The sequence below is a fragment of the Mya arenaria genome, chromosome 13 (genome assembly GCF_026914265.1).
Source record: "Mya arenaria isolate MELC-2E11 chromosome 13, ASM2691426v1".
NCBI lineage: Eukaryota > Metazoa > Mollusca > Bivalvia > Myida > Myidae > Mya > Mya arenaria.
In genome coordinates this window covers 29373783-29395641 of record NC_069134.1, presented here as the reverse complement: position 1 = coordinate 29395641, position 21859 = coordinate 29373783, and the positions used below count along the sequence as shown (strand labels likewise).

General features: G+C 35.5%; 1 protein-coding gene and 1 long non-coding RNA gene across 2 annotated transcripts; both read right to left on the bottom strand.

The window, feature by feature from the left end:
* Positions 1 to 796: 796 nt before the first annotated feature.
* On the bottom strand, positions 797 to 2094 carry LOC128214903 (uncharacterized). Its single transcript, XR_008257995.1, has 3 exons — positions 1990 to 2094; positions 1218 to 1345; positions 797 to 911 (listed from the first exon to the last, which is right to left on the bottom strand). It is a non-coding gene; the product is annotated as an uncharacterized LOC128214903 (long non-coding RNA).
* An 8408-nt stretch (positions 2095 to 10502) lies between these two features.
* On the bottom strand, positions 10503 to 14687 carry LOC128214900 (uncharacterized). The gene is made up of 6 exons (XM_052921607.1): positions 14480 to 14687; positions 13900 to 14033; positions 13092 to 13180; positions 12226 to 12368; positions 11192 to 11354; positions 10503 to 10597 (listed from the first exon to the last, which is right to left on the bottom strand). The coding sequence occupies exons 1-6, from the start codon at positions 14678 to 14680 to the stop codon at positions 10575 to 10577; spliced, it is 753 nt and encodes a 250-aa protein (XP_052777567.1). The 5' UTR covers positions 14681 to 14687; the 3' UTR covers positions 10503 to 10574.
* Between the last annotated feature and the right edge of the window lie 7172 nt (positions 14688 to 21859).

Below are 21859 nucleotides of genomic sequence, written 5' to 3'. Positions count from 1 at the left end.
CTCCTATAGTTCAGCTTCAGGCTATATGCAACACATACTGAAAGTTTGGCAATGATATATCAAACACTAAATGAATGAGACAAGTATTAGCACCTGTGGTATTTTCATAAAAAGCAGAAACAGCCATTTCCCTCAAATGTTAAGCCGCAAACCTTTGAAGAGCCATTATTTCCTTATGCATTGGAATAATTTGACCAAGTAAAGTTTTCCTTGTAGCTTTTAATGGTGTCTATAGAACAGCACCACAAAACTGGCCTGCCTACTCTTTTAAGATTTTTTCTAAGCAAAATAAGGTTTTTCCACTTCATCGGCTTAGTGTTTTATATAAAAAATGACATAGAGCCCAACTGAAATGCCTCAACTTGTCAAAATTTTGCTTTTCTGGTCCACTTATATACAAAGGTAACAGAACTGTTCAGTTTAACACAAGAAATTTAGTGATAATGTGTTAATAGACAGTCTAAACAACACTATATGCCAAATTGTTGGCTTCCGGGACAAATGGCGCAACAAAGGAAATGGCAAAAAACACACCAAAACTTAAAGATTCATGACAACTGCTAGTGTTTTCATGTATGAGGTGGCTACATGATGTAGAAAATGCAGAGATAGCATTATTATGCCCATTTTTAAAAAAAATTTACTTTAAGAATCTGTTTTGAAGGCTAGATTTGGCATTAAATTCAGAGTACAGCACTTCACTATTGTCTATAAGATGCTTATTTACACCTGATTTGCTATAAATCTCACTCATTGGAATCATTTACACACAAACAAGCACTACAGAGTTGACTAACATCTTCATTCTTCTGAAATATTGGATTCAGAGCTGCATCTCCTGGATTCAGATTGCAGGACTACCGCCTGGGGAAAAGGCCGCAGCTAACTGGAGCTTATTGGCACATCATGATCTGCAAGCAAGACACAAAAGCAATGTTTTACACAAATAAAACTATCTGCCACTACTGTTAAAGTTTGAAAAAGGCCTGTAAACACTCATTTGAGGCATACACAACCTTTAATATAGTCATAAATGTGATAAATATGCAGAAAAGTTCATGAATTCAAAGATTTTCAGGACAAATTTAATAGAATATATAGTCTTTTGGACATTTTGCAATCAGTTTTTAACAACTCAAAGGTAAACCTCATCTTATTGAGTACCCAGATGCATTTTGCAAGCATTCAAACCAGACATGCTTAGAATTTCTTCTTACTTGGAGATGGTATTCCTTTCTTGAAAATCCTTGCCGAGAGCCGGTATGGAAAACCACAGAGACCACAGTTTTACCAGCACTGGTTCTTGTCCTTGAAAATTCCTCTGTGGCTACAGCAACCAGGCTGGCTATTAAAATAAGCAATAAATTAGGGTTTTTAAAACATTTATACTGTATTAAGGTTGTGTTTTTTAATGCATTAAGGGAAAAGGCTCTATTCTTTATGTAAGCTGCTCACTTTTTATTTATTTTGCCTTGAGAAATGTCAAGTTTTTCAATGAATAAATTGAATAAATGAATGAATTAATGAATATATATGAATGATTGATAGAATGAATTAATGAATTAATGAAAGGTGGCATTATTTCTTTAAAATTGGGATCTCATTGTGTTGCTGTGATTGTTAAAGTATATGTTTTCTTGTCCATAAGCTGAAAATCATATGCACACTAAATAAAACATCATTCTGCATCCTATGTGCAGTAAGTTTTGTTTAATTGCTTATAGAATTTGCAATTATTGTAATGTTTGCTTAAAAGAGCAAACAAAATGTGTGAATAGATGCACAATACAGACCAAAGACTGATACAAGTCAGCAGTTTCATTAGAAAATAATATTATTATCAAAGCCACATCAGAAATGATTGACAACATGAAAGAAATTCATTTAGGAATGGAACAAACAGTCTCAATGGGCTTTTATGACCAAACTGTCTCACTTTGTACTTCAGTTTGGATACCATTTTCTAATATATTATCTTGAAGTACTTACAAATTACAGCATGTTGGCAAACACCAAGTACAGCTTGGCCTCTGGTGGGCAGCTTGGTGGGGGGTGGGGGGGTCTTCAACAGACAGTTTCTCCTGGGTCTGCTTCCTATGTTAAAAAAATCCCTCCATTTATACTTTGGAATTGAAAGTGAGGCTTTCATTCATTAGTTACCATCATTTGGAACTATTTCCAAACATTAAATTGAAAGTGAAAGTAGTTTTTTTTAAAAATGTCAAAAATATTTAAGAAAATTATATATCATTAATTTATATTATGTAATATAAGATTTTCACATTTCATACTCAAACACCAATATTCTATGGCTAAGCACTGTCAACTGGCCAAATTTCAACCAGATAGCTGTATAAATTAAGAATTTATAACAATTTAAAATAGGCCACCCCTCCAAAAGCTTCCTCTATATCAGGCGTGAGACCACAGTTATTTTTACTATATGTTTCATATAGACACTAACCTGGCTTTTGACTTTATACACACCCCAATTGAAAAACAAGGACATGGCATCTCTAGAACAATTCAAGACACAAAATATAATCACAAGAAAACACCATGTTGACCATTGACCCGACTGTCAAAATTGAGTTCAAATACATAACCCTTCCGCCAGGGAGTCAATCGGCTACAAACAACTAATTTTCAGACTTCCACAAGCTATGATTTTTCCAATATTTACATTGAAAACTATCAATTTCTGCAATAGAGTGTCAAATTCAGTCAAGTTCTCTGCAAAAAGAACATTTTTTGCTTCTTTTTCATTCAATTTTAATAAAATATTGATACTTGAACACAAGCACTCTTTGTTTCTGTATTCACATCCGGATCTTGGTCAACGGGGGGCAGATAACTGTGGTCTTGAGCCAAATCAAAGTCTCCATCAGGAATACCGTCCATGTCCATGTCACCTTGTCTCTTGTCCTTCAAAATTAAAGAAAGAAAGATAATATTTAAATATAACGAATAGTTTCATGATAAAAGACGGATATATTGACAATACATTTTCCTAGCTTCTGGTCTCGAGTAAAGTATAACGCCTTAATAACATTGGCAAGTATGAACATTCAAGATATGCATATTCCGTAGGCAGCCAAGGTGTGATAAAGAGTGGGTTATACAGATTTCCAATGCTTTTCAAACGTAATCAAATATTACAGATTTCGGACTAAACAGTTCCATAATTTGCAGTATGTTCCAAATGTGGTTTTAAACCTTATTATTTGAGACGCCATTTGTTCTCAAATGTTAAATCGGATAGGATTTTCTGAAGACCAATAAGCAAAATGTTGCATTCGCGAGGAGATGGAGTAGCGAAGCTCCAACAATTTGACTCGTATCGTAAAAAATGTTGAATTTAATTAGGAACAAACAATCGCAAAAGAGAGCTTAATTCGTTCAATTAATCAAAATCCTCTACTACATCTCCATATATCTTTCATGTTAATTTCTATACCAGCACTGCCATCAGAATCTCGACTTGCGGGCACTTGTTTCCAACAATCTTAGTCGTGTCGTAGCAGATGTAGAAGATGACGAAGTTCCAAGGAGGGCTACTGATCAACCAGTCCTGTCGGTTTTCAGTAAGGAAGGCTCCCCCTTAAATTCAGAATACACTAGAGTACCACATCAGAGGCAGTAGTAGCAGTAGGAAAGAAATGAATTATTATCGAAACACAGACAGAGAAAGATTCGCAAAACACGTAGTATCTTTTGTAGCAATAAATCGGACCGTTAAAGAAAATAATAAACAAAACAACATTTGTTGTAATTTTCACAATCTTTTAATAGGTAGCATTTTCAGTTTGTTTTAAACAGACTAAAGACTTATCACGTTTTTTTTTCCTCAAACTTTTTTTTATTCAACAATCTATATGCATTTTACATTTCATAGTAAATCATTACATAATACAAAACTTACAAGCATGATATACCAAAGCAGTTAATTTATGTACCAGTAATCAGTAATAATTAAAATACTACGAATGTACATACAAACCAAGAACGACTGAAAAAAAGGGAAAAAAAGGGGAGAGGAAGAGAAAAAAATATATCATAGAACATGCATGTAAACAAGATATAATTGTTTATATGATACATTGTATTATTCTTTTGTACGTTTAATAACATAATGCACCACTTTAACTGTTGTTATGAGAAAGAGTAACCCCGCCATTCACAAATAGAAAGGCCAAATTAGTATACCTGCCATAACAGGTGACCAAGTGGCAATTGTCTGGCTTTTACGCTCAAAGTCTCCGTTGTAGTTGGTACAGTTGTTGTCATCCACAAACCTAAAAGAATGAATAAGAAATATGTTTTGTTGCACTTGACATGTCCTTCATTGGACAGTTTAGGTTACAGTCTAAGTAACTGAATATTTTTGCGAAACATAAAACAATTTGTATTTTTCATTATTTTCTTAATCCAAATGATCAAAATCATCAATTTTCATTTATAATTCTGGTCAAAGTGTTAAAAAAAATAGGGGACCCTAACCCGGCATTGGAGAAATCTTAAGGACGCATTCGTAAACTTCGCTTATGTTTAGATCTGACTGATTGACTACTTGACTATTGATTTTAATATGGTTAGCAAAATATTAACATAAAAGAGTGAACCGACGAATCATACCATAAAGTGAAAGGAACATACAGTGTATGTCCATGTGAAATTAAATAAAGGTTGTACAGCGAATGTTTCACACAAACTGTAGCGTGTTCGCCATATTTGTCTAACCATATAAATGGCCGCCGGAGAGTCTTTATGACGAGTTATGTTCATGGCAAACGTTCAGTATCATGGAAGTACATAAAAACAAACTTCAATATGAAACAATTCTATAAAAGCACATTGTTATGGATGTGCGTAACCCGAATGCGATGGAAATATAAGTTTAACACTCGCGTACCAGTAGCTCGCTGCCCTGTTGACTCGTCCAGCGGTCGTAACGGTCCACTGAAGTTTTAACTTGAATGATTTGTCCGGGAAAAGGTCGTTGTCTCCGTCTATGCCGTATATTACATTCCAAGTCTTACCGGCAATCTTTTTTAAATCAAAAGAATTGATTAATTATTATCAATTTTATAATTTCAAGTTAAAGCTGCACTCTCACAGATTTACCATTTTTACAACTTTTTTTTATTTTTTGTCTTAGAAAAAGCAAATTTTTGCAAACCAATGATATAAGATTGCTGCCAAAAGATCAGATCGCAGATTTTCATAATTCCGTTCGAAAATTAATGATCAATTTTTGAACTTAAATATAAAAATCTGGTATTTATTTATTTGTCAGCAGTCTTATATAACTGGTTTCCATGGATTTTCGCAAAAATTGGCTGTTATTCTCGTATAATACTTTCTTGATCTCTGAATAGTATAAAGTTTTAACAAAAACATTCAATTAAGAAAAATACATAACAACGGTATAAAGAAGACGAAAATGGTATATCTGACTTGTTAACTCATGCCAATTAGATTTAATAGATGAAAAAAGATGACAGCGGCATTAAGCACATATGGAGGACAACGGATAAAAGCAGATGATGATACATTCGTGTTTGCGTTTACAAATCAAATCATTCCGAGATAGAGAACAAAGACAGACTTAAACACAGTAAAGAAGACGGCGATTAGCTTAACGTTATTAGTGCAATTATGCCAAGAATACATTGTACATAAAAAGAAATCGAGTTCTACTAAGAAGACGGTGATTTGCCTAAATTGTATACAGCATACAAAAAATGAAAGCCAGAATAAGAATTCAAAGATGGAGAAGATGATATGCCTAACAACTTGTAAAGTACTGTCAATTACGTTACAGAGCAAAGATATGACATCAATATGACAAAGAAGCTTACGTTAGCAAGAAACTCCTGCCAAGTCATCACACAGTCCAAAGTGGGCACGGGAAGACCAACCCCTCCGTTGGGCATCACATTGTTGTCACTCCCTCCAAGAAGAGCCTTGCGGGAGGAGGTAGGGGAGGACTGCCTTGGGTTCCAGGAATTCGGTCGGAAGCGGTGTTTGCCATGGCTGCCCAATGGCAGGAGGCTCACCAGAACGAACACGAGCAACATCGCTAGCGATTTCCTGACGTAAACATTTGGAAGACACGATGGATGGATGCGAAAAGGTTAAAAGCGGAATGAAATAACATAAAGCTTAGTATCTTTCCACTTTCATCGTTTAAAATTATTTTATATATATAGTAAGTTTATCTCTTTCGTTCCACGATTTGTGCACGTTATTCAACTCCTAAAGATTTTAATTCGAAGAGAGATCCATTTGAAACACAAGTATTTGAAAGCCTCATGAAACAAACTTCTTAGCATTTAAGTGCATTCAAAAGAATAACGTGCTAAAACAGCATCAACTGCCATCATGAAGTATTTGTTTTCAATTTATTAAAAAGAAAGTCATTCAAAAAAAGTTTCAAAATTTTAATTATATAAGTATAAAACCTCTAGTATATATTTACATTTTGGTTGCTGCGTTAATGATGACTTTCGTACCTCTATTATTTTGTTTAAAACATTCACAATTGAGGAAACATCTTGAAAAAGTCTTCATCGCTTTGAGCAAACACGTGATTGCTATTTAGTTTAAAATATTTACACCTCAACTTCCGTTCCTTAAATGAACTGCCTTTCGGCAATTGCGTTCATCAATCGATGAACGCAACATCTTCGGATACGTTCGGATCGTAATTCATTGCATAACAATATACATGAAAGCTATTGATCTTGTTATTGGTTGTATTGTGTCTGCAGGTCCCGTAAAATATAGATCAACATTTTTAAAAGTGTAAGTTTATTATATTTTAAATATATTGGTACCAGAATTGTTTTAATTTTACGTTTTAAAGTAATTTCAAGTGGTTGATCTTTTCCCGCGTTATTGTGACGTCATTTGAAAAAATGTTTCCGGTTATAGTCTGGTCGTTCTATTTACAGAATGGGTAAGAACGGATTACTGAAAGGTTTTCTTAAATGAAATAAAGTATTTTTTTAACAATTCTTGAATGAAATAATGAACTATTGGTGTAAATATAAGGAATGAATTGCGGGTTTGATGTCATTATCGGGGATATGAACGCAATTGGGTTGGTCAAAGTACGCGTGGAGTCCTTCGGACTCCACACATATTGACCAACCCAGTTGCGTTCATACCCCGATAATGACATCAACCCCGCAATTCATTCCTTAAGTAAATCGATAATATATGAAAGATATATTACAGATTAAATTTGTGACCTTGACGTTTGTGTATGAAGTCTCCTTAGCTCGATACGAAGATGTTTCATTACCGGTGTAACAAACATTAATGATTGGGGCCGTTCCTCTATATAGAGAAACTCCCTGTACCTCTTTCGTCTGCAAACAAAGAAGAACCCCGCATATAAAAATATCATCTCACACAAAACATACGGACCTCATAGAATTTCAACCCAGGATGCCTATTCATTTGAGTTTTATGCATTATGGCTTAAACCCGCCGTGACGTCTTCTCTACTTTTATTTTGTTTAGATGCCATAAGTGACATAAGATAGAAGGGATTGAAATTCCCAGTCTAATCCACATATTAAAACAATGAAGAAACATAGTGAGAATCAAGAGATAAAAATAACACATTAAAACACTAAAACACTTCAATTAACTTTTGTAATTATTATTTTTATTATTTTTATTATTATTATTATTATGTTGTTGTTGTTGTTGTTGTTGTTGTTGTTGTTGTTGTTGTTGTTCTTCTTCTTCTTCTTCTTCTTCTTCTTCTTCTTCTTCTTCTTCTTCTTCTTCTTCTTATTATTATTATTATTATTATTATCATTATTATTATTATTATTATTATTATTATTATTATTATTATTATTATTATTATTATTATTATTCTAAACGAGCATGTATAATTAGGTGCTTCATATGGGTATATCGCTTTTGCATAAATGTGGAAAACGATATTCAATGTTTGCAAACTTCATTGTCTCTTGAAAGACGAACGCCATTTGGACTTGTGGTTCGGGTATGTCAGGAAATCACGACTGTGGTATTAATGTTAGATGGGGAGGGGAGGGGGAGAGTATTTCTGTAAGATGGAAGTATTATCTGTAAGATTCGGGTATGACTGTCAGATGAGGAAATACCGTGTGCTTCGGGTATTGCTGTAAGACGGGATATTACAGTAATATGGGATATTACTGTCAGATGGGGTATTTTTGTAAGATGCGAGTATTATCTGTGGGATTCAGGTACGATTGTTAGATCAGTATGCCGTATGATTGGGGTATTGCCGAAAGATGGATATTACTGTAAGATGGGATATTACTATAAGATGGGATATTACTGTAAGATGGGATAATTCTGTAAAATGGAATATAACTGTAAGATGGGATATTACTGTAAGGTGGGATATTACTGTAAGATGGGATATTACTGTAAGATGGGATATTACTATTAGATGGGATATTACGGTAATATGGCATATTACTGTAAGATTGGGTATTGCTGTAAGATGGGGTACTACTGTAAGATGGGAAGAACTGTACGATGTGATATTAGTGTAAGATTGGGTATTACTGTAAGATGGGATATTGATTTAAGATGAGGAACTACTGTAAGATTGGGTTATTGCTGTAAGATTGGGTTAAACTGTTAGATGGGGTATTACTGTAAGATGGGAAATTGCGTTAAGATGGGTTACTGTGAGATGGGATATTACTGTCAGATGAGGGGTACTGTAAGATAGGATATTACTGTAAGATAGGCTATTACTGTAAGATGGAGTATTACTATAATATGAGGATATTACTGTAAGATGGGGTATTGCTGTAAGATTGGATAATACTATAATATGGGGATATTACTGTAAGATTGGGTATTGCTGTAAGATGGGATATTACTGTCAGATGGGGGGTATTGTTGTAAGATTGGATAATACTGTAAGATGGGGGTATAACTGTAAGATAGGATATAACTGTAAGATGTGGTATTACTATAAGATGTGATATTACTGTAAGATAGGATATAACTGTAAGGTGGGATATAACTGTAAGATGTGGTATTACTATAAGATGGGATATTACTGTAAGATAGGATATAACTGTAATGTGTGGTATTACTGTAAGATGGGATATTACTGTAAGGTGGGATATTACTGTAAGATGGAATATTACTGTAAGATGGGATATTGCTATAAAATGAAATAATAGTGTGAGATGGGATATTACTCTGTGATTGGGTATTGCTGTAAGATGGGATATTTCTGTAAAATATGGGGTATTGCTGTTAGATGGGATATTACTGTACGATTGGAGTATTACTGTAAGATAGGGTTTTTACTATACTATGGGGTATAACTCTAAGATGGGGGTATTACTGTAAGATCGGATATTACTGTAAGATATGATATTACTGTAAGATGGGGTATTACTTTGAGTGGGATATTGCTGTAAGACGGGATATGACTGAATAATTGGGATATTGCTCTATGATGAGAAATTACTGTATTATAAGTTATTGCTGTAAGATGGGAGTATAACTGTTAGATGGGTATTACTGTAAGATGGGGTATTGCATCCGCTTATCCTTATAATAGTTAAATTATTCTCTTACTTAGGTTGTTCCCCCATACCATGAAAATGAATTATTATGTTTTTAAAACCCTTCCATAGTTCTGGGTCCTGCCAATTTAAGTACCGTAGCTTAAGGCACTATAAACGTCGAGAACATATTAAGAGGGTTTTATATGCTGTGGTTTGCCAATTTTCCAGTAAGATGGTAATGTGTCGCATTTTCATGACTGCAACAGACTTATAAGCAAATTCTTCTTACATGATAACATTCCGTGGCAAAATTCCAAGTCAAGTACATTCATATAGGTTGTATTTGTATTTGCATTTCTGTTCCTTGAGGCACCCACATGCATTTATATTTGGAATGAGCTGCTTAAGCAAATAGCTCTCCGATAGCGCTGCGTAACCTTTATTTTCATTAAGCAATGCTATGAATCAAAATAGCGCTGTCCAGTTTAAAATAGAACAGTTAACAATAGAGAAAGGGCAGGGAAAGATTCATAATCCAATGAAAACTACAGGAACAAGCCCAGAAGACTGTTTATATCCACGAGGCAAGGGCCTTAACGAGACTAAATGAACTAGAGACTCAAACGTATAAACACAGCGTACATGAACATACACAAATCAATACTAGCACCAAAGTGATCCGTCAAAACTAAGTCCGCGCGGTTATGAACACGCTGACTAAAATTCAAAGACCTGAATAAATAAAAGCCCTTAAGTTGGCAGCAAAATTCTAGAAACGAGGACATACGCGTCGCTCTAAGCTAATTTACTGTTGCCTAGGTTTTGGCCGGGTGGCGGTCCGTACAAACAGCTTAAACAACACACCACTGTTGTCTTAGTGTGATATGAAAAGATGGACATTTTTATAAATAGAGTGGTCAAGTAAAAACAAATTACAAATAACTTCACTGTATTTATTCAGCTCTGACAAGGTCGGTTAACAAGTAAATGACTGTTGAAGAGACGGCTTCTTGCTGAACATCAAGGACATTACTCCTTCACAAAAGAACATTCTGAAAGAAAAATAAAACCCAAATTAATTCAATTATCAATAATGTGATAATAAACAGATATAACTTCCGAATGAGAAATATTTTAATTTAACAAAATACCTTTTGTTGCGGAAATAAGTTATGCCCTTCGGTTAATTTCATTTGGAAAATTTCTGCCATTTTTTTACGAAAACAACCTCGGATGTATGCCGGTAAATCAGTAGAAGTAGATCGTAAAATTTTGAATTATGGCCGAGGAGTTCCCAATGCGATTAATTTATAGCATGATGAATGCGACATATATAATTTAACTTAACCAGTACCCTATGTGCGTAACGAGAGGTCTTATTTATATATGTGTATATGCTTACAAATAAAATACATAATTCACAAATGGCATTTTTTTTTTAAATCATAATTTTGTACATGGAATGTTTATGAAGGTATATTGGAATAAAGTATTTACTCATACCAATCATAACAGGCATGCAAACTGCCTTATTCAGTGTCAACAAGGAAATCGAGCCGATCGAGTGCGAGCCAATCGGGTTAGACTGTACATAGTATCCTGATAAATAAATAGTTCTGTCATAGGTGTAGGGGTTGTGCTATTACCTGGCCCTTTCCAGTACCACTCCCATCCCAGACTGTCATTATTGACAAACCGCTCTCCGATGGAGCTCAGCGACTTTTTCTCAATGGCCGTCCAGTCGGTGTTGGTGAAATCAAAGTCTCCATCAGGAATACCGTCCATGTTCATGTCAGCTGGTCTCTTGTCCTTGAAATTTGAAAAACAACAAGATCATGATAATATTTAAATATAAAGAATAGTGTCATGGTCAAAGACACATATTTCGAATATACCTAACTGAAAAACCTGTCCTAGCTTCTGGTCTAGAGTAAAGTATAATGCTTTAACAGCATTGGCAATTATGAACATTCAAGATATACATATTCCGTAGGCAGCCAAGCCGTGATAAAGAGTGGGTTATACAGATTTCCAATGCTTTTCAAACGTAATCAAATCTTACAGATTTCGGACTAAACCGTTTCATAAATTGCTTTTATGTTATTGTTGTTCAAAATGTGGTTTTAAACCTTATTTATTCGTGACGCTATTTGCTTCCAAAAGTTAAATCGGACAGGATTTGCTAAAGACCAATACGCAATATGTTGCATTCGCAAGGAGATGGAGTGGCGAAGGTCCAACAATGTGTATCGTGTCGTAATAGATGTTGTATAATTGTGGAACAAACTATGAATAAATAGAACAATCGAGAGTACCAGATGATGACAAATATCATACTTTAATTGGTCTGCATTAATGGTATGTTATTGTATTTGATATACGCACGTCATATAAGTCATTTCGCAAATAATATTATTATTATATTGGATAAAAATGGCAAAACACAATACATGTGGATTCTAAATCATCAAATTTGGTTGTAAATGTCTACCAGCTGATATTGAGTCAAATGGCATGGCAAAAAACATATTGCTTTTTATATATTAGGCAAAAAAAAACTTTTTTTTTTTTCTAAGATGATAATACATGTTTATACACTTAATTTTATCCATGACTTGTCAATATCTTCGTTTTTAAGTTTCAGATAATCACGAAGGTTATATGTCATAAATTTCCATACCAGCACTACCATAAGAACCTCGACTTCTGGGCACTTGTTTCCAACAATTTTAGTCGTATCATAGCAGATGACAAAGATGATGAAATCATAAGGAGGGCTACTAATCAACCAGTCCTGTCGGTTTGGAGTTAGGAAGGTTCCCCCTGAAATGCAGTCTCTATCATATGTATTTATGCAATAAGCTTGTACAAACAGAGTTATAGAAAAAGAGGCAACAATAGCAGTAACAAACCCAATAATTGTAATCGTGTCCACAACGTAAGGGGCTAAGAACCACCCAAAAATATATCCTATAACAATAATTTGAAAAGTAAAATAAAAAGAAACACTTACAACATGTTTTCACTCTGTTAGGATATTAATAAGTGGCAAAATGAATGAGGCATAGCATTACAGTTGTTAAAAGAAAGAGCATATCTGTTTACTACTACTGCTACTTTTGCTACTGCTGCTTCTTCTACTGCTACAACTGCTGCTTCTGCTACTGCTGCTTCTTCTACTGCTACAACTGCTGCTACTGCTACTGCTCCTACTGCTACTGCTACTGCTGCTACTGCTACTGCTCCTACTGCTGCTTCTGCTGCTGCTGCTACTGCTACTGCTCCTACTGCTACTGCTGCTACTGCTACTGCTCCTACTGCTACTGCTACTGCTGCTACTGCTACTGCTCCTACTGCTGCTTCTGCTGCTGCTGCTACTGCTACTGCTACTGCTACTGCTGCTGCTGCTGCTGCTCCTGCTACTGCTACTGCTGCTGCTGCTACTGCTGCTGCTACTGCTACTGCTACTGCTACTGCTACTGCTACTACTACTACTACTACATAACTACTAACTACTGCTAAAATGATGATGAGTAATTGCAATACCTGACACAATAGGTGACCAAGTGGCATATGTCTGGTCTTTCCGCTCAAAGTCTCCGTTGAAGTTGGAACAATTCATGTCACCCACAGACCTAAAAGAATGAACTTAGAAATATATGATGTTATACTTGCCATGTCCTTCATTTGACGTCTTAGCTAAGTAACAAAACACGTTTGTGTACGTGGTATTCACAACCCTTGCACTTGTCATGTTTTTCATTGGAAGTTAAAGGATGGCTTCTACATAACTCAATACATAAGACTAATTTAACATGTTACACGCGGTATGGGATCAATATGAAGGACGCGTTAATTTTGCTTAAGTTAGAAAACGTGAACCGACGAGACAAACTATAAAGTGAAAATAATTAAGGTCTTTGTAAATTAAACAACAACAACAACAACAACAACAATCTGTATATGTTGCAATGAAAGCGCGTAAGTATGGCTAGGTGGTGGGTGGTGGTTGTTAGTAGTTTATATTCCGGGTCCCGGCGTGAGCACATTGAAGGGTCCAAGAGTGGCAGTTCAACCACCGCACGCCTATCCTGAGCAGTTAGTCTATCAGGCGGTTAACCAGTACTAGTACTAGGTGCCTTCACATCTGCACGGAACTGACAACTTCTGTACATGCTAGGGGCAGTGGTACAGTGCGAATGGTCGTAGAAAGGAATTCATAACCAATCACAACAGAAGTGTTCTGGTCTGCCCGGGAATCGAACCCGGGTTGTCCGATTCACAGTCCCGATTGAGCTAACCGGGCTAGGTGGAACCCGAAGGAGAGCTCAAATAAGGTCCAGCGCTCACTTACCAGTAGCTCGCTGCCCTGTTGACAAGTCCAGTAGCCGTAACGGTCCACTGAAGTTTCATTTTGAGGGATTTGTCGTCGAAAAGAGTATTATCCCCGTCTATGCCGTAGATAGTATTCCATGTTTTACCGGGAACCTTAAATGTTTAAATCAATAGCATTAGCTGACTAACTACTCGCCACCAATACCATTTTTACAAGTTGAAACAATTTAATAATTAAATAATCAATTTTATACATCGGTATTAAGCAGAAAAAGGCGAAACCTGTTATAACTGCTGCACTGTTTCCATACACATACAAGAGAACAATAATTGAAGGTAGATGACAGTACATGAGTGGCAGACTTAATGAGTTAAATCCTACCAGGTACATGCAGGTAAGAAAAGACTGAATAAAACACAACAAAGTAGATGGTGATTTGCCTTAGTGAAATCCTGCCAAGTATACAATATACAGAAGAGATGGCAGCCAGAATTAGAATACAAAGATGTAGACGATGATGTGCCTTACACAATTTGTAAAGAGCTCCCAAATATACTAGTGAGCACAGATAAGACATTAACATAACAAAGAAGCTTACGTTAGCAAGGAACTCCTCCCAAGTCATCACACAGTCCAAAGTGGGCACTGGAAGGCCAACACCTCCGTTGGGCATCACATTGTTGTCACTCCTTCCGAGAAGAGCCTTGCGAGAGGAGGCAGGGGTCTGCCATCGGTTCCTGGGATGTCTGCCATGGCTGCCCAATGGCTGGAGGCTCACCAGAACCAACACGAGCAACATCGCTAGCGATTTCCTGACGTAAACAATTGGAAGACACGATGGATGGATGCGAAAAAAATATTAGCGGAATGAATTTACAAAAAAGCTTAATGTCCTTTCACTTTCATCGTTCAAAATGCTTGTATATATCATGTAAGTTTGCCGCTTTTGTTCCACGATTCGAGTACACCACCAGCGCTTTCCATGCGTTAATTTCAAATTTTGGTCAAAAGCCTGAACGCGATAATGTTCTCGTATATCCCGATGGTTGAAAGCAAAAGGGTTCTTACCAACTAAGAATTGCCACATACATGTAACTTCATTCAATAATTTAGATATATCAGCTGATACAACATTTACTGTTATTTTATGATAAAAAGAAACATAAAAAATTATGCAAATTTTCAAAATTAAAATTTTCTTAAATGTAAAAATACTATATCTTACATCTTGATAACTGGTCGACTTGCGCAAAATATTACTTTCGTCCTTAAAATACTCGCTATAATCGCTTCGAGCAATCTCGTTGGTTGGTTGAAATCATCGTTTAATCCATATTGTGAAGTCTACCGTGCAAAAAGTAGACAGTATATATTTTAATATCGTTGTACTCTCGATACCGTTCTGCTGTGCGATGTTTTTCATTTATTACATTATTATTATATTATGGTTATTGCATTGGTGGCTGTGTTTCCAAAGAGTATGTACAAATGTAGTTAAACAATGTTTGAAAGTGAATATCACATTTTGTGTATGTTGTTGTTGAGTTTATAAAGGTCTGCCCGCGCCCTTTAGTCGCTTCATTATGGCTTGACCCCGTCACATCCCCAAGTATGACTGAAGCATATTGTTGTGGCCAAAAGGGGAGTTTTATTCACACCGTTTTGTGAGATATTCGCCAAATTAAACAAGTAATTTTGAACCCCAAATGCCGCGGGCCCTACGATAAATGACATCTAGAGTGGTCCCACAGCTCTGACAATTGGATATGGTTTTATTTCTTTGGTCTTAACTTGTTGTAATTTAGAAATTGGATAGCATGCGTGTCTTAAAAATCTTTAACTCATGTAGGTTTGGGTTTTTTAAAGGATGAGCAAGACTCGCGGACAGCTGTTCATTGGCAAGAAAGTGTTCTGAGAACAGGACGTTTCGTCCAGTCTGCATACATATATAATTATGTGAACTGACCTCTTTGTTGTCGAATTCCGAGTTGCCTCACTATTTAAATTCTAAAACTTCTTCAAGACCAAGGAATGCGTTGATATTTTTTTTATATTTTAAATTAATTGATTTTTCTGATTGTTTTCTTAAATGTTCATGTACATATATATGTTGTTGTTTTTTGTTTGTTTGTTTCCACCGGCCCGCGCACGTTTTTTTTCCATTTTTATATGCATGTGCGGGATAATTATCATCCATACTGGACTATCTAGACATAAACATTTAGCCCTTGGTCCAGTGTATGCTCATTTTCACGTATATGATTTATTTTCTCAATTTGAATATCTATTATAAAATGAATTAGGCGTGGTTCAAAACCCGTTTTTCCTACAATGTATCTGGACCAGAAGCGTTATTAAAACACCACCATCAACTTGCATAGCATATAACATGTATCATCCTGGACATCATTGTTATATCCAAATTGTGAAGAATCCTAAATAAAAAATATTTATGGGCTATTATATATTACCTTAATCTTATTCTAGGTCATTGTAATAATATTGTTATTTTTATAATTGAAATAAAACAACAACAAAAATAATATATCTATAATAAAACCTCCAAAACTGCACATTAAACACGGATTTTTTTTATTGATTTTTTTTTTTTTTGGGGGGGGGGGTTCTTATAGAAGGCTTTAACTAGGCCTTTAAAACCATATCGATCAGTATTAAAAGATAGTATTAGTAATTTATTTTACCTGGCCAAAACAGCATATATTTGTCAATTTATTTGTCAATTTAAAATGCCATGGGTAACTATCTTTGGAGAGCTAAGAATTTTGCAAATTTTCCAATGTAAGGAATGAGTTTTTCTCTAAATCTGAAGAAAAATGCATACTTATACACATCCCACTTATCCTACATACCATACAACCCACAAAAAAAGCATGCATGATTTAAAATATTGAAAAATATTATAGTTATTGAAAATCTATTTTCTCATAGAATGTGTTGATAATTTTTTTTTGTTAATATTATAAAGAAAACTAATTCAAGAGCAAAAAAAAACACAACTTGAGTAATTGTAAAAAAAATATAATGAATTGTACTCAAATACAATTATTGACTATAGAATATTTTCCCTTTGGAATCTTGATCAAAGGTTTTAATCATCATGTAAGTGTGAAAACATTGTTTATAATAAATTTGGAGTCAGGCTAATAGCCATATACATGCCATATACCCCGGCATCCCCGGGTCCCCCAGCGAGGGATCCATATCCCCTGGAATTAAAAAAAAAGTTGTGGAAAGCATCCATATTATCATGAGTGTGAAATTTCATGAAGGACCATGATGACTTAGTCCAAAAATGATTATAATGAGAGTGTGTTTCTGTATTTATTCTAATATAGTAAATGTAGATATTGTGCTACATTTCGCTACGTAAAAATCCCCTAGTGTAATATCAAAATCCCCTGGAATTTGCCCAAAATCCCATGGGAAGCCTCTCAGGAATATAGCATGTATGCGGCTATGTTGTAAAATGAGTTGATTGCAACTAAGATTAAGTTCTGACTTAGTATTTTCGAGATATTGGGCAAGAACTAGCAATTGTGTTTCCTATGTTAACAGTACAGCGTACACAAAACGATAACAGGACTACCATCTAATGTCGAGTGTCAGGCGAATGAGCCGAGTCCTTCCTGATTGAATATAGAAAGAAGTAGCTACATTCCATAGACAGGAAAGAACAAAGAGGAAAATAAAAGAACAAGAGATTTTTGTAAAACATTATGCCCCCCTGAGCGCCATGTTGTCAGGATTATATGGACAATTGAATGAAAAATGCATGGACCGAAATGACAGCTGATTTGTCACTGACATTGGATGCCGTTGAGGCAGTTTTAAGATTATGACCATTCAAAGTTTGAGGATAGAGTGTGTTACGACAATGACCTTTGACTCTATGACCTCAAAATCCATAGAAGTCATCAGCTAGTCACCAAAAATCTAAATGTCAAGTTTGAGGGCCATGGGTGCAGGCATTGACAAGTTATCACACAGACAAGCTCTTTTCGTTCAAGGTCACTGTAACCTTGACCTTTGACCCGATGACCCCTAAAATCATAAGGGGTCATCTACAGGTCAGACACAACTCCAAGTAAAGTTTGATGGCCATGGGTGCAGGCATTGTCGAATTATCACTTGAAACATTTTCGCATTCAAGGTCACTGTGAACTTGTCTTTTGACCCAATGGCTCCTAAATACAATAAGGGTCATCTCCTGGTCAGGCCCAACTTCCATGTCAAGTTTGATGATAATAGGTTCAGGCTTTGTTGAGATATCACTGGGAGAAGATTTGTCAACTTTTTTGCGTTAAAGGTTACTGTGACCTTGACCTTGGCCCAATGACTCCCATAGTCAAGACGGGTCATCTACTGGTCAGGCCCAACCTTCATGTCAAGTTTGATGACCATAGGTCAAGGAATTGTCGAGTTTGCTTTCAATGTCACTGTGACCTTGACCTTTGACCCCTAAAATCAGGTCAGGCCCAACCTCCAAGTCAAGTTTGAGGGCCATGGGTGCAGGCATTGTTGAGTTATCACTCGGACAACCTGTTATCGTTCAAAGTCACTGTGACCTTGACAGTTGGCCCAATGACCCCCAAAATCAATAGGGGCCATCTACTGGTCAGGCCCAACCTCAAAGTCAAGTTTGATGGCCATGGGTGCAGGCATTGTCGAGTTATCACTCTGACAACCTTTTACCATTTACGGTCACTGTGACCTTGACCTTTGGCCCGATGACCCCCAAAATTAAAAGGGGCCATCTACTGGTCAGGTCCAACCTCCAAGTCAAGTTTGAAGGCCATAGGTGCAGGCATTGTCGAGTTATTACACAGACAACCTTTTACTATTCAAGGTCACTGTGACCTTGACCTTTGGCCCAATGACCCCTAAAATCATTAGGGGTCAGGTCCTACCTCCAAGTCAAGTTTGAGGGCCATGAGTGCAGGCATTGTTGAGTTATCACTCGGACAACCTTTTATCGTTCAAAGTCACTGTGACCTTGACCTTTGGCCCAATGACCCCTTAACACCATTTTCCAATGATGACAATTATGTTCTTATATACGTTCAGAGCCTTAAAAAAGCATACCTACCATACCTGATTTTTAAAAAGAATGAAACCCTAAACAATACCATTTTATTTTTTACCTATGCTTAAAGGGACCATGCAAACGCCTCAGCAATACATGTATGCTTAGGTAAGACAAGTCTGTTACAGTTAACTTTTCTCTTTTGGATATGCCAGACTTCAAATTTTTATTTTTTTTATTTTATTCATATGTAAACAACAACAAATTCCTATGGTGTCTTTGGTTTTTTTCTAAAAGAGAATTGACAACAAAAAAGAAGTGCCATTATTAATGTAAATCTTCTTAAATTTTTAATAAAAGGTTGAGTGGTTACATACGTACATGCTTCATTTAAATGGTGACACATTGACTTGTTTGTATATTAGTTAATTTGTCTGAAGGCCACATAACATTTGTGTCATTAACAACCAATGGGCTTTTTTCATTCACATACTCAGTGTTTCAATAAAATTATTAGTCATAGAGGTGATTGCATTGCGAGGAGTGACAAAAACCTCTGGCAATCAACCCAGAATGCTAGGTACAGGAAGAGGTGTCAACAAACTGCGAGTACATGTATACCGCTCGTGTAAACCTGATATGCGAGTACACTGTTCAAGTTCGATCTGATCTGTAAGTACACCGCTCGTGTTTGACCCAATCTAATCAGACCATGATGACATGTAGATGAACATGATGCAGGAAATGTCATTGAGTAAACGTTTATGGCTTGTTTAATATAATGTCGCTGCTTTCAAGGAGTGTGAGTGTGCTGAAATTAAGAGATGCACCTTCGAGTATGCTTATATATTGAAATTTACAATTATTGATGTGTTGTGACTTTTGTGAAGTTGCCAAATCCTAAGCTACCACTTAGCAGAAACATTCCCTCAACAGGCCCACCTCAAATGCGATAAAAAGTGTAACTGGGGTTGCTTTCATGTATGTGTAGTTTGTTGTATGTTGGCCTTAGCATTGCACCTCTGGGCTTGTCCATCAAGTTTTCATAGTATTATAAGGGTAGATACAAGTAGGAGAGCCCGATAGCCAACCAGCCCCCCCCCCCCCCTCCCCCAAAAAAAGAAAAGAAAAGAAATAAATAAAAACATTTTGTCTAAGTTTACTTTTCATACACCAGAAATAGTTATCACTTTCCCAAACCCCTGACAACACTTAAAACCTACTAAATGCTCTGAGGGAGGGGCGCAAGTCAAAAAGTATTTCCCCTTAGTTACACCCCACTCGAACATCAATTCCTTAACCTGCCCCTGGATACCACTAAGTGCTCAGGACATGGTCAAGTGGAATCTGATCTGTAGTCTTAGTTATTTCCCAGTATGTTGCACTTAGAACACCTTTTTTTTCAAAATATGAACTGAAACCTTTAAGGTTGCAAAAACAAGATGTACTTTACAACTGGCTAGCTGATGAAATACTTGAATCACCGATTCCTACATGTTTAAAAGGAAAACCACAAATATAAAATTGTGACATATGACGTCTTCAATGTGTTTGAGCGGCTGTTAACGCCCCATCAAATTAAACTTTTTCCAAGGATATTTTGCTCTAGGGTTTAAGTGTCAACTCATGTAATATGAATTTAATTGAATCACTTACACCTCAAATACATTTTATGCTTTAGAAATAATATTCTTTAAAACATTGAATAAATTGATGTCTATCTACATTAAAATGCTTAAGAGAATGAGCTTTTCAAAATAATATTATTAATTTTGAAATATTCCCTGCTTTAATGTGGAAAGATAAGTTGTGCTTGAGTAAATTGAGAAATGATCGTGTATCTTCAGGGGTCTTACCAATAGTTTTAAACATTTTGACCAAGCTTCAACCTGTTACCTTTAGGAAATAGGGTAGAAATGTCTTTAATTTCATGAGTAAGCAGGGTTTAAGGTTTTTAAAGTGACACTCTTATTCAAAATCAATACATACACATGTATAACAAATATATATTTTGACTGATACACCTTTAACTACAAACTAAATAATGCATTTATGGAAAATATTAATTACAGAAATTAAATGATTGGTGAATACTAAAAGATTTACTGTGATCTACTATATCTCATAAGGTAGAAAAACCATGTTTTATGCAGTCATTTCTTTCAAATTTAACTCGGTTTCCTTCATAAGAACCATTGTTTTCAACATTTATTAATCTTTTTTGGAATATTAAAACAATATCATTAATTGTGGTAAATCTGATCTGGGAGTAAGAGAGCATCTTTAAGTAAATTATATCTTAGCCATAATACTTTTTTACCGAGAAGCCAAACAATTCTAAATAAGTAAGATGCAGGTTGGAGGAAAAATATGGTACAAAACAACATTCCCTAATTACTATTTCTTACAAATTACTTGATATCAATGATGGAATTCAAATTTCAAAATGTGTAAATGTAAAAAGAAAAAAAATGAAATCAGCAATCTCGAGGAATATTTTTTGGCAATCACAGTAGTATCAAAGTTTATGGCTACTCAAATTACAGCGACAGGAGAAGTCAAGTAGTAATGTCAATAGACACACATAATATAAATACAGTGACCACTAGAAGTGGTGCTAATTACTATAATTGTGATCAAATATGCAATTTTAGGACACCAAGTTTGGTGATAAGCGGTTGAGTGTAAATCCAAATTTAGAGAGCAAACATTGTAAATACAGTCTTTGCAAAATCATAAAAATAAAATATTCTAAAATAATTGATTTGACAAGACTGATTTGAGGTAATTTATATAATTAAAGGGCGATAACCCACGAGTGTCTTAAGCGATATGGCTGATTATCGAATAATTGTCTGAGATATTATGCTCATACACATTCTGCCAAAATTTGGTGAGGATTGGACAAATGTTTCTTTAGTTATTTATCTGGAA